Source organism: Rousettus aegyptiacus, unplaced genomic scaffold, assembly GCF_014176215.1.
Source record: "Rousettus aegyptiacus isolate mRouAeg1 unplaced genomic scaffold, mRouAeg1.p scaffold_m13_p_12, whole genome shotgun sequence".
Lineage (NCBI taxonomy): Eukaryota > Metazoa > Chordata > Mammalia > Chiroptera > Pteropodidae > Rousettus > Rousettus aegyptiacus.
This window is the reverse complement of record NW_023416287.1, coordinates 18946582-18959437: the sequence shown is the minus strand read 5'-3', so window position 1 is coordinate 18959437 and position 12856 is coordinate 18946582. Positions and strand designations below refer to the sequence as shown.

Sequence of the window (12856 nt, the reverse complement as noted above, 5' to 3'; positions counted from 1 at the left end):
TACAAAGGGCTCTGGGTCCCCTTGGGCCCTGTGTTCCCTTCTTTCTTCTTCAGTTTTCATTGAAACTAAGGAGGATCTTTTTGTCCCACTGGACTAGCAGGCCAGACATAAGAGAGGCTGATAGGTCCTGTAGGTCATCAGATCAACTAGAGGGCAGTTCTGAGAATATTGGCTATGGCAGAGAAGCAGGGTCCTGAGCCTAAGATTAAAGCCAGGAGTTCAAAAATCTAAGCCGAGAACCTGGGAAATAATAGATCAGGAAACCAAGGTCTGTCAGCAACTGGTGCTAGAACCCTGAGGTGAGTAGTACATGAATGAATAAAGGGGACTTATGATCTTACGATGGGGCAGATGCAGAAAAACAAAACAAAACAAAACAATTCTGCAAAAGACCACGTTAACACAAAAGCAGAAATTGTTTATTTTGAATTATCTGTCATTTTGGATCATGTAATTTTAGTTTTTTAGTCTGTTACTGTGGTAAATATTATTGCTAGATAAACCCTTCTAAGGCAAGGTATGTTTTTCTTTTTTTAAGTGCATTTTTATTTTTTATTCTTATTAAAGATACACATTCATATAGTTTGTTTATTTGTTTGTTTGTTTTTACACCTATAGCACCCAGTCTTCCTCTAAGTACTAACCACACCTGACCCTGCTTAGCTTCCGAGATCAGACGGGATCAGGCATGTTCACGGTGGCATGGCTGTAGACTTGAATTATCTGTCATTTTATATTATCTGTCTCTACTCTTCCCATACCTTCATACCATTCTCCATCTCCCCAATTAGCATAATCAGTTAAGAGTTACTGGATTAAGTGCATAGGGCAAGAGACAGAAGTTACTTATAGTATAAATGGTCTTTGGGAATATTAATTAACTGCATCTTTTCCACTGTTGTATATAGTCTTTAAACCCTTAGACTATGATACTGGGGAAAGAGAGGAGGCTTTAAAGCCAGAGATTTGAGTACTTTCTCTGACATTTATTTCCTACATGACTAATCTCTCTGAGCTGTAGTTGTCTCATCTGCAAAATGGGAATAATAATGCTTTTATAGTTGCTGTGATACTAATAGGAGATGATGAAAAAATACCTGGCCTGGATTGGTGTTCAACCATTGGTAATTGAAATGAATTCTGATACCATGTATTTCAGTGTCAGATTGTAATAGAAGGTGAGTATTGTGACCTAGGCTCTTAACCCTGTTCTACTAACTCAACCTTGGGAAAGCATTTAATATCTCTGGGCCTCAGTTTCCCTCAGATCTAAAAAAAAAAAAAAGAATGAGATCAAGGTTGATTTATAATTGCTGATGTCCCTTCCAGTTCTTTGCCTCCAAAGGCACATTGGTCTGTGGTTCAAGGCATCAAAGAGTCAAGAGGGGGAAGAAAGTAAGGAGGGGGCCAAAGAAGAAGACTTATCCTCAGTCCTGCTTAAGGCTACACCAGGGACAGTTATAAAGAAAGAGTCATTATCTACAAAGAGAAGGTGTTGGAAGTGCCTGGGAGTTTGTTACAAGGTCAGTGACTTGCTTTTCACCCAGCATTTGGAAAATAAATATCAAAGAGAAGATCAGAATATCCTGGAAGGTTGGAGACTGAGTAGATAGTAGGTATGAGAGAGACCATGAGACATAGAACCTAGTTTGTGCTCCATTACCGACTTTCTGGGTATTCCCAGCTAAACTATTTCTCATTCTGAGCCTCCATAGTCCCATCTGTAAAATGAATTAGGTGATGCATTCTCCAAGGCCTCTTCAGGGCTTTCTAAAATTTTATTGTCTACTCTCTTCTGGTTCTCAAGTTGTGTTTGTACCTAGCTTTTGCCCTTGGTATTGAGGATTTCATTTATATGAGAAGCCTTAACCAATCAGCCTTTGTTTAGCCCTAGAGTATTTAGAATGCTCTTGAAACCACAGTTTCAGGCCACTAAGAATCATAAATTTTCAAGTTGAGAAAAGCCTCGGTTCACCTGGTCCAGCTCCCTTATTTAACATCGAGAGGTAATGCAGCAGAGTCAAAAGACTACAGGATTTGACAGCAGACCTTTAATTCAGATTCCTGCCAGTGCTAATTTAATCTCTGCGAGACATAGTATCATCATCTGAAAATTAGGATGTTGATAATAGGCACATAGAAAATTATTATTTGGAGGAGGAGGGAAAAAAACAAGCGAGAGAGGTGAAGTCACCTGCTCAGGGTCAGAGTTTTGTGTCTTAAGTCCAGGGTTTTCTTCTCCTCTAGAGCCAAGGTCAGTTGTAGCCACATGTATGTACTAGAAAAATTGGAACTGAAAGCATGTCAGCTTTCTTAACATCTCTGCCAATGGCCTTCTCAATTCCCCTGTGGCGTGTGTCAATAACACAGCCTGTACTTGTTTTAGAAACAAGCGCTCCATAAGCACTCCTGTTTGATTTACTTTGGCTGGAACAGGATCCAGATGCTCTTAGAATAGCACAACAGACTCTTGAAATCAGCCCATTCCAATTCTGAACCACTCGTAGCTCTGATCTGCTGCTGTCTGGGGTTTGTCCCCAAGTCCTCCCTACCTGTCACGTGAATCACGTTCAGTTGTCTTTTGCTATTTCTCTTTTCCCTCTTGGTGGAAGTAACAGAAATTGAGTGTCTACCTACTATGTGCCAGGTATCATGACATATACTTTAAATTGAGTATCTCCCTTAATCTTTTTAACTCAATAAGTTTATTAATAGTTCCAGAGGGAGAAGGTCATGCTCAGTGAAGTAAATAATTGCCTGAGGTCACACATGTAGTATTGAAAGAGCTGAGATTTGAACTCAGGTCCTTCTGACCCTATAGACACCACACACTTAGTGTAGTAAACTCTTTCCTGAGTACCAAACTGCCTCTCTAGCCTCATGCCTTCCAGGAGGGTAGAGTGTTCAGGAGTGCCCAGGAAGGGGTATTCAGTAGCTTTAGTATAATGGGAATATCTTCCATGCCTTCAGTGCATTTTCTCATGAGTTTCTGCTCAGCCCTGCCTCAAACCAACTTCCGTAGAACTCAGGTGTGTGGTCTAGAGATCTAAGCACTGAGTGAGAGGTCACATGTCCTTCTTCATCATGGAACACTGAGTCCCTAGTAAAAAGTGTACCTGTCATTTTTAAAGTTGAATGAGGGAACTGTTTCAAGCTATAAGCCCCTACTTGTATCCCCAATTCTTGAGGTGCAGAAAAGGGAAGAGAAAAGGTCTATACATCTCAAGCTTGATGAACTTCCTTCAGGGAACTGGCAGAGAAGACATACACACATAAAAGATTTAGAAACAAGCTTGTTCTAATAAGTCCTCAAATTTGTACTCACCTTTCAGTTTATAAAGTGCTTTACTTGCGGAGATTTTACTATGAGGAATCTGAAGGTACTTGCCTTTATGTGGCAGAGCCAGGGGCTAGAGTCCAAATCCTTAGTCATGATAAGGCCAGTGAGTCTAAGCCCTCTCTGAGAGTGCTCTGCCCTTGGCATGGGTCTACCCAGTCCTAAATTGCAGAAGGGATAGGCCCTTAGTCTCTGCCGTTTCTGAGCCCTCCTTTGCCTGTTTGTTTCCTTCTCACCCATTCCTCCTCAATTGCTAGGGCTTTCTTAATGAGACCCTCTTCTAATGATGTATTTTTAGGCATAGGGTAAGAAGAGATATTCTTAGCTCTGCATTTTCCTCAGAATCATTTGCCATAAAATGACAGAATTTAAGAATGTCAGAGTGGGAGGGGTTCTTAACTTAATGTCATCAAGTTTACAGAAGAACCCTTTATTTAGATATAAGTCAACATCTGAAACAGCTGCTCTGTTTGAAGTGATGGTAGGGGTAGGGAGAAGAGGCCAGAGCCCACCCATTCCAACATCCTCCTTACTGACACTAAGCCACTGAATGTCCCTAACTCATCTACCTTAAACCTGCAAGGTTCCCAGGAACACAGTTTGTGAAACAACACTGTCCTAGACCTACTCCCATTTTATAATTATGAAATTTGAGACCAGCAAGGGGCAGAAAGTAATATGCCTCTAAGTTTGTACAGTGAACTAATGGTAGGTCTCCTGACTCTTAGCCTGGTGCCCTATCTACTGCAGGGAGCTTTATGTCATTATGTCATTTCATAAGTGATCACCTGTTCCACTTAACTAACACCCTATGTCTGAATATCAGGTTTCTCTTGATTCCTAGCATTAGGTCCACAGGTAGACAGGCCTGTGGATGTGCGTACTGTGTCAGGGCATAATTCTCATATATATGATGAATTTGTGTCAAATTTTGTTTTTAACTCCTTAGTGTAGAAATCAGCAGAAAGGAAATAATTGAGAAACTAGATTTATGATGTTAGTGGAAAAAGGATAGCTTAAATTAGATTGCTAATTTAGATCCAAAATTAATGTCCTAAAGAAAATGTAACCTTTGGCATTATCCCCTCTGCTTAAAAAAAAATTGCACCTTCTCAGTTTTCTACACATTAACCTCTAACTTTGTATAGTTTTAAAATATTTGGCCTCTAACCATTTGTTAACTGTAAGTCAAACTTTAATACTCCAAGAGTATCATCAGACTCTTAGATGCATATTAAAAAATGTTCTAACATGACTTTAAAAGGTTACACGATTATCTTTTTGCTTTACTTCCAAGTTTTGGATAATTTTCTTTAACATTTCGCTACTGAAAATGGTCAGAGGCCTCTTATATTAAAGCCAGCTAGAGCTGTCCCAACCCTGGAAAGCATCTTTTGCTCAAGATACAGACTTAGCTTCTTTGCTGAAGCTTCTTTAGGTAGCAAACATCAACAAGATCTTGTGCTTTCTCCTTTGTCTCTACTCACTTTATCGGAGCTTGTTTTTTGCTAATTGTAGACTTGTTTCTTCCCTGGTTGAAGAGGTTTTTTCCCCCCTGCTTCTGGTTACCCTCAGGGTCATCTCGGATGCAAAGAGGTTACAGAGTTCCATTTGAAGAAAGTGTGTTTTGAGTACAGAGTTATACTCGGGTAAAAAGGTAACTGCTTTTCATTATGTGGTTTTGTCTCTGAACATGTTTTGCCCATCTCTCATCCCCATTGCTACCACCCAAGGCCAGACGTTAATCATCTCTCAACTAACTCATCTCCCCACCTCTAGTCTTTGCCCCTGAAATATAACCTTCTGTCTCTCTTCATGAGTTTTAAGATATAGATCTCGTTCCTATCACTCCCTGCTCATAAAACCTCTGGAATAAATACAGTCTCCTTAGCATGACATTTAAGGCTCTGCAAAGACTATTTCTCCTTTTTTCCCCCCAGCTTCTTCTCTAGCCCACTCTTCCCTGAGGTTCTCTGTTCCATAGGAGTTCATATTAGTGGGTAGAATTATTAGGGAAAGCAACTTTTGGATAAGTATGAAGGGTGAACCTCCTGATCAAGTCTGCCAGTGAAGATTAGGAAGCATTCTTAGTTGCTAAACATTCCAGTTTGGTAAACATTTGTTTCAGGCACCAAGGATAGATTTTTAGAAATAAGGAGAAGGCAAACATGGTCAGTGCCTTTGGCACCCATAGCTGATCAAAGAAGACAGGTAGGTAAAGTAAGTAAAGAGACTGCAATGATGATGACTATAATGGAAGCATGTGGAGCATTTTGAGAACATGGAGGAGGGAGACACTAACTACCTGAGAGATCAAGGAAGGCTTCAAGAAGAGGTGCTATTTGAGTTGAACTTCAAAGATACGACCTCTGACAGTTAAAGGTCAGGTGTTTATTTGGCAACTGTGAAGGGAGGTCTGCAGCTTCCAAGCAAAGAGACCAGTGAGGACAAAGACATAGTAGCTTCGATGTGTGTTTCAGAGAAACAAACAGTCCAATATAGCCAGAGTGTAGAATTTCAGGAATGGAGTGTGGTTAGGGTTAAAGTTATCAAAGTAAGTTGGGCTAAACTGTGTTAGGCCTAATATGCCAGGCTAAGGAAATACTGTGTGTGTATTATGTTTCACACATAACATACAATAGCAGTTCTTGAATTAAATGATATATATTTGTCTATTTGTGTATGTGGATAGCTATGCTTTAGGATGTGTGCCCATTTGGAGATGATTTTTGAAGATCCACTGAGGCAAAGCAAATATCAAAAATTAGAGCTAAAAGGACAGGTTAGACCTATGGTCACTGGGCTTGAACTTCTGAGATGTTTATTAGCTCTACAAGCCCACAAATTATAGAATGCCAGAAATGAAAGTGACCTTAGGGATCAAGTAGTTCACCTATCCATGCAGTTAACAAATGCCTGATACTACTGTAGGAGCTGGGATATGGTAATGAACAAAACAAATTGCCTTTGTGAAACTCATTTTGGTGGGGGTGATATAAAATGAGTTATTTTATCTGTCATTTCATAGGTGTTAGAAAGATAAGCAGGAGTAAAGGATTAAAAAGTGGTCAAGGAGGAAGATCATTTTCAGCTGAGAGAAAAGCAGGATGTTTGGGAGAAAAAGAAAAAAAGAAGGCAGTGTGGTTGGAGCAGCACCCTGAGAGAGGAAGAAGCAGGAGATAAGATTGGAGAGGGGACAGCTGAGGCCAGAATATACAGGGCCCTGAGGTATATTCTGCCAGTGAGAAAATGAGGCTGTTGAATAGCCAGGGCTATACAATAAGTTAGTACCATGTCCAGGATTGGTACCATCCTGCTCCAGCCTCCCTTCCTTTGCCTCCCCGATGTCTTGTAGCTTTACCCAGGATTAATTTGAACCCAATTTAATTTCTTCATTCTCATCTTCTCTCAGCTATATTTCCTACCCCTGTTTCCAGGGCTCCTGTCACCCCATTGTTCTGTTTCATTCCAGGCTGCTTTGCTTAATCACAACATTAGCATTTCCATTTTCACACGTGTCCTGGTAATAGAGTGACTCCTGGAAGTTCAAAGCTAGAGAGGTCCTTGGAATCTTTTAGTTCAACCTTATGGTATTAGAAACCCAGAGAGAACAAGACACTTTCCAAAGGTCACTTACGTAGTAGTTACTGACAGAACTTGATTTCCTTTGCCTTCCAGTTTCTCTGATTCTTCATTTTCTGCATGTTACCTCTCTCTTTAGTATCCAGCAAAAGGGAGTCGAGTTGTGAATCACATAACTGAGCTAGTTTTAAATGGTCTTCTGCCATCTGTCTTTATTTTAGCTTATTATTTGGTCTTTATCATGTGAATTTACTGTTTTATTCTGTCCTGTGTCTTTGAACTACCACCTTTTACAAAGATAACACTCGTTTATGCTACTCCCACACTTGAACTGGCAGCCTGCTCTTAATCTCCAGCTATATCTAGACTTGTCTTTAAACCCCAGTCTTATCTCTGGAGTAACAATGTGGAAAGAGCAATGTAAAGAAGCTATATCTGGATTTGCATTCCATTTTTGGCACATACTGGGACAAAGTTATCTTGAACAAGTGATGACCTCTGAACAATTTTCTTATCTGTAAAATAGAATGTTAATACTGCTTGATGGATCATTGGAAAGATTATTTAAGATATTATACACGTGCACCTCCAGCATTCTGTAAAGAGAAATTTACTCTTCCTCATAGGCCTATCCTGAATGCCCTCTTTCTATTTCTTAATAATAGCTTGATGCTTCTTGGGCGGGTTTCTATGTGCTAGGCACTGTGTTAAGTACTTTAGAAGGTATATTGTAAGTGAATCTATAATTATCTCAAAAAGTTTTAAAAATGTTAAAAAGCACTGGTCTCATGTTTTCTAGATTTGTATTATCTTTGCTGTAAGTAGATAAATGCCGTAGATACCTATGTTCTAGTTGTTGCTATTTTTCAGTTATGTAAATAAATTTGGATAAAGCTCTTAACCTCACCAGAGCCCTAAATTTACATTCCATAACCATTTGGCAACCTGATTTGCTCACCTGCTCACCTTGGAAAATGTTCCTCTGTTGATGACAGAATAGTAACAACCAGGCTGGCCTTGTGTGACTTGGAGAGGACAGGATGGGAGGCAGAGAACTGGGTGCCTGGGAGCTTTTAGATCAAGAATTAGCAACTCCTCACAAACCAAATCAAAAGATTTCTGGGGTAGGAGCTTGGGGGCAGTGTTTATGGTGACTCTGCTTGGATTATGTTCTGAGGATAAGGGGGGATTGCAAATTCCATTGAATGGGAGGACCAACAATACACAGCCACCCTTGCTGTGCTCAAGCTAAAAATCAGTGTGTTGGCGGCAGGTGTTGCAACATGGCTGTGGCTGCCCATATAGGCTATGCTATTCAGGACGTCAGCTTCTGGCACCATGTCAAGCCCCTGGACAAGTCTGCTATGGTTTGATAGTAAGGGCCCAGTCTCTGGAATTTCGCAGACATGTTGAAATCCCTACTTGCCAATTATTAATTGTGTTCTTTAGTCTAATGTTTATTTTACCTCTTAGAGCCTCACTTTTCCTGTCTGTAAAATAGTGCTGTTGATACCTGCTTGGGGGTTGTTGTGAAGATTTGAAATACCTTCAGTAAATAGGCATGTCACAATACCTGATACTTGTTGGGTGAATGGCAAGTTGATTTGTTGCTATTATCTCTTCAAACACTAGTATCCTTAGTAGATGGCATTAAAGTCTGGGCTGCTCTGATTCTCTGATCACCTCCCAACATCCCGTTCCCCGAAATGCCCTAGACCCCTCCTATTCAAGTCCAGGCCCCAGAAATGTTGGGGAAGAAGGAACCTAGGCCATTCTCTATCCCACCAGGTGGCATATCTGAGTAAGCAGGATTTTTATATAGCAGACATACAGGGCCAGGGCAGGTAGCTCAGGCAGCAACGGATGAACAAAAAGCTTCTCTCTGTTCCCAATAAATTGGTCCTTAGGGATCCTAGCTTTGAAATTCTAATTGACACAGGAAGGAAAAGATTCATTAGGCTCTGGACTCATTAAAATGCTCTGCTGCTCATCTATGATTTATTCTTGGCACTTCATCAGGAGGAATTAGGTAAACCAATGGGCTAAGAGGCTGATGACAGCAGAGTCTGATGTGCCTGGTGCTGCTCGTGGGGCAGGGATGTTGGGTCTCCTACTGAGGAGCACACTGCTGGCTTCAGAAGTTCCTCATCCCAAGGATTTAGCATGAGTCTAAGTCTCATATACTGTCAGTGATGAAAGGACCTTTTGAGATCATTTATATGTAATAACTCATTTATGGATGGTCCAAAATACTGGGGCTTGCCTAGATCACCAAGCACAGTAGTGGTGGAGCTAGTATTAGAATCAGTCAGGCCTCCTGACTTCAAAGCCAGGAATCTTTTCCCCTGCATCGTCTTTGGATTTCTAGATCCAGTATTTCATTCAACCTTCAACAGATACTTTTGACCCATTTCATGTGCTAGGATTCTGTGATAAACATAACAGGCATGGGGGGAAAGGGAATATCTGACCCAGTATTAAGGGAGATTAGAAAGGCCTCCATTTCTGAGGAGTGAATAGGAATTAGCTTGCAAAGAAGCTGAGGAGGAATGTTCAGGGCTGAGGCACCAGTGCCTACAAAAGTCCAGAGACTCTTTACAGGAATGGAAAGTTGAATCTTGCTGGTGTGGAAGAATTGAGGAAGAGATGAGAAGTTAAGACAAGTCAGATCTATGAGGTTTAGTCCACTTTCTTTGTGGTTATAAGAATCCCAGACCTGGGATTAGGAGTTTTTTGTTCTAGTTTTTTTTCTGCTACCAATGTTAGTCATCACTCAGGTAACATGTATTTAACATCTTATAGGTATGCTATACTGGGCATTGAGGTATAAAAATGCATAAGAGTTATGTAGTCTCCTTCCTCAGAGATCTGTCAGTTTAATGAGGCAAACAAACTGATAAATGACTCCTATAATAAATCAAAGGAATAATTACCTCCACTGGAGGAAGTCAGAGTTGAGTTGTATTTTACTTTCAGTATTTTCTCTGGGCTTTGGTGATCTCACCTGTCAAGTGGTAATAACCACTGTCCTGTGTAGCTCATGAGCTGATGGGAAGACAGCTTTGTAATGACTGGTATTTATGTGGCAAAACACTTTTCTATCATTAATTAATTGAATCTTAATTACAGTCTTATGACTTAAGAAATTTCCTTCCAATTTACAGATGAGGAAACTAAGATTCAGAGAGTTTTAGGCTTTATTCATGGTTTTGCAGCTTTTGAGTAACAAAAGCTAGGATTGTAAATCCAGATCCTGTGCTCTTTTGCAGTACAGTGGATCCAAACAAAATTTTTAGTAGAAGGATAACATCTTGAGTGGCAGATTTCCCTCTCCTTTTCTTAGAAATATATAGACATGCAGACCTAAGTTGGTTGGGGAGAAAGAAGAGCTTATTTCAAGTCTTCCCCAGACTGGGCTCTGAACTTTTAAGACCATGTGCCTCAGAGCTCCATTAGCTCCTGCTGTTGCAACTCATGCCATTTAAAGAGTGCTGTCTCAACCATTATCTCATCAGCCACACATAGTGACTTGTGGGATAGACAGAGCTGCTACACAGATGGGTAAACTGAGGTCCACAGAAATTAAGTAATTTGCCTAGAGTCACTGAATTATTAATGCCAGAACGAGGACTGGAATCCAGGGTTCCTGACAGCAAACAGGTGCTAAGTCATAGAATGTAGGCTTTTCTGATTCAGTTCACTTCACATGATTCTTGAATATACCCCTGAGGCGGAGACTTTGCTGTACAAGACAGGCCTTGATTAGGCTCAAACCATCTTAGTGCAATACTTTCCTTTAAGAACAGGGGCTTTTGTTTTTCATTTCTCTGTCCCCAGCTAGGGCTTGGTTCCAAGAATGTTTTGCTGTTTTTTTGGCCATGGTATGCCAGAAGCTGTAGGGAACTGATGGCTACAGCAGTGTGGATCGTGAGGGTGTGATCCCAAGCAAGTCTAGAGGATGAGTTGGGAACTCTACACCTATCTTCTGATGTTTCTGTGCCTAGGGCCCTGCCAAGGTATTTTCCATCCCAGAACAAAGTGAAGCCGGTCAGCCTGTTCCCGTCTCCCATCACCTCTCCCTGCCCCCACCACCATACACATACTTGTTGGTCTCCTAGATAGATTTTATACAAAGGCTTCTAGGACCTTCTGTCCCAAGGCATGTTCCAAGATGAAGTTAAGGAGTCTTGCCCCATAGCCAATCCGGCATCTCTATTTACAGGCCTTCCACCAGGCTCCTGCCGACTCTGTTTTTATTCCTCACTCCTTTAGCAGATTGCCTGCTTAGTGTGACTCAAACAGCTGAAAGGTTAATCAATACTGAGAAATTGATATGTTTCCTGTTATCCAAAATCCTCACTGGAAAATTTTAGGGAGCACTATTTGGTTGGGGGTAGGGTGGGAATAAGGACAGTTGACTTCAGTGATGGGAAGCCTTTAAGAAAAGTACCTTACAATTATGAAAGAAATATCAACATTTATTCACAATCTTTACATCCCCTCATATTTACATCTTTATATATTACAGAGCTCTTTCATACCTGTTAGTATCTTTGAATTTTAGAGCAACTTTGTGAGATGCAGCACTAGGATTACTATTCCTGCTTGACAGTTGAGACCACGGAAGGTTAGTGACCATCTGATAATCATGGTGGCAGAGCCTCAAGCAGAACCAAGATTTGGGAGATAAGTAGTACTGGGTTTGAAATCTGGTGCTTACCACTTTCTAGCTGTGTAATTTTGGGTAAATTATGTATCCTCTCCAAGTCACAGTTTCCTTCTCTATAATAAGAGGATAACAATATTCTTGTGATTATCTAAGGATTAAATGATACAATGTAGAGAAAATGCCAGCACAATAGAACAAGTATTAGGAGCTCAGTAACTATAGGTTTTCCTTTTGGTGTTTTAAATGTCTTATATTCTGAGTCTTTGAAAATTAGTACCCTCACTACAGTGAAGTGAACTACATGTAATAAATGCCTATTAGGCAGAATATCATTTAAGTTCCTCATTAAGTTAAGTGAACTGGATTAGTGGGAAACACAGGTGCTCCAGGTACTGGCTAAGTACTTCTGATACAAATCACAGTAGGTTAGAGCTGATAGGGACCCTAGAGATCTATTCCAGTGTGTCTTCCTCAAAGGAGATGTTAGTAATCTGGGAAAAGTCAGGTTGAATAATGCAAAGTACATTTCTTTAGTGCTGACTTCTTAGAGCCTTTAATGTGTATGAGTAAGGGAGGGGGTGGGGGAATGCAGTATGCCAAGTTTCTTGTTTTCATTTGACCTTGGAGCTCCTTTTCTGAGGAATTCTCATTATATCTTGAGAAGCACTGGTCTTCTTTGGAAGAATTTATCCAACACTGATCTCGTCCAGTTCCTCCAGTTTCTGGATGAGGCATCTAAGATCTGTAACCAAATTTATAGAGCCAGTCCATGGTAAAACCAAGTCTGAAATTCAGGATACCTGACCCCCTCTAGGGCCATGCCACCATTTGCATTCCATTCTTCTTCCTTTTCTAACCAGCAAATCATAAAATTACAGAGGATTTAGCAAACCACTAATCAGAGCATTGTCAGAGTGTCAAGCTTTTTGTTTTGATGTGTTTATCCGGTAAACAGGGAAAATGAGGGAAAAATGGGCTTAATGGCGCCCAAGTGTTTCCAAACAGGTGATTGGCCATGGGTTAGATATTTAGCTCAGTGTCTGAAAAGGTGCTTCTAATCCATGCAGTTTTAAATCTATTCTTGCTTTTAAGAAGTTTTCAGTTACATCCAGAGGCTCATTCAAGAGGCCTACAGTGTAGTCCCCAATGATAAACACTCTGACACCAGTAACTATGAGAAAGGTCCTGAGAATGATCTGAAGAGAATGTGTCAAATTTATGCTCCACCATTGCCATCTCCACCATGTAATTTAGTGGATAGGAATGTG

The 12856-nt window shown here is 40.6% G+C and overlaps 1 protein-coding gene across 9 annotated transcripts in view; it reads left to right on the top strand.

Moving 5' to 3' along the window:
- Nucleotides 1-12856, top strand: part of RALY (RALY heterogeneous nuclear ribonucleoprotein) — a 70876-nt gene that overhangs the window by 33978 nt on the left and 24042 nt on the right. The window contains exon 1 of one of the 9 annotated variants that reach the window (XM_036229512.1): nt 668-1523. The exons of 7 other annotated variants lie outside the window; for them this stretch is intronic. In XM_036229512.1, the coding sequence (XP_036085405.1) occupies nt 1317-1523 (207 nt within the window). In that variant the 5' untranslated portion in view covers nt 668-1316. Of the gene's footprint in view, nt 1-667; nt 1524-4912; nt 4995-12856 lie in introns of those variants that run through there. One more of the 9 variants, XM_016162233.2, reaches the window with a different exon arrangement.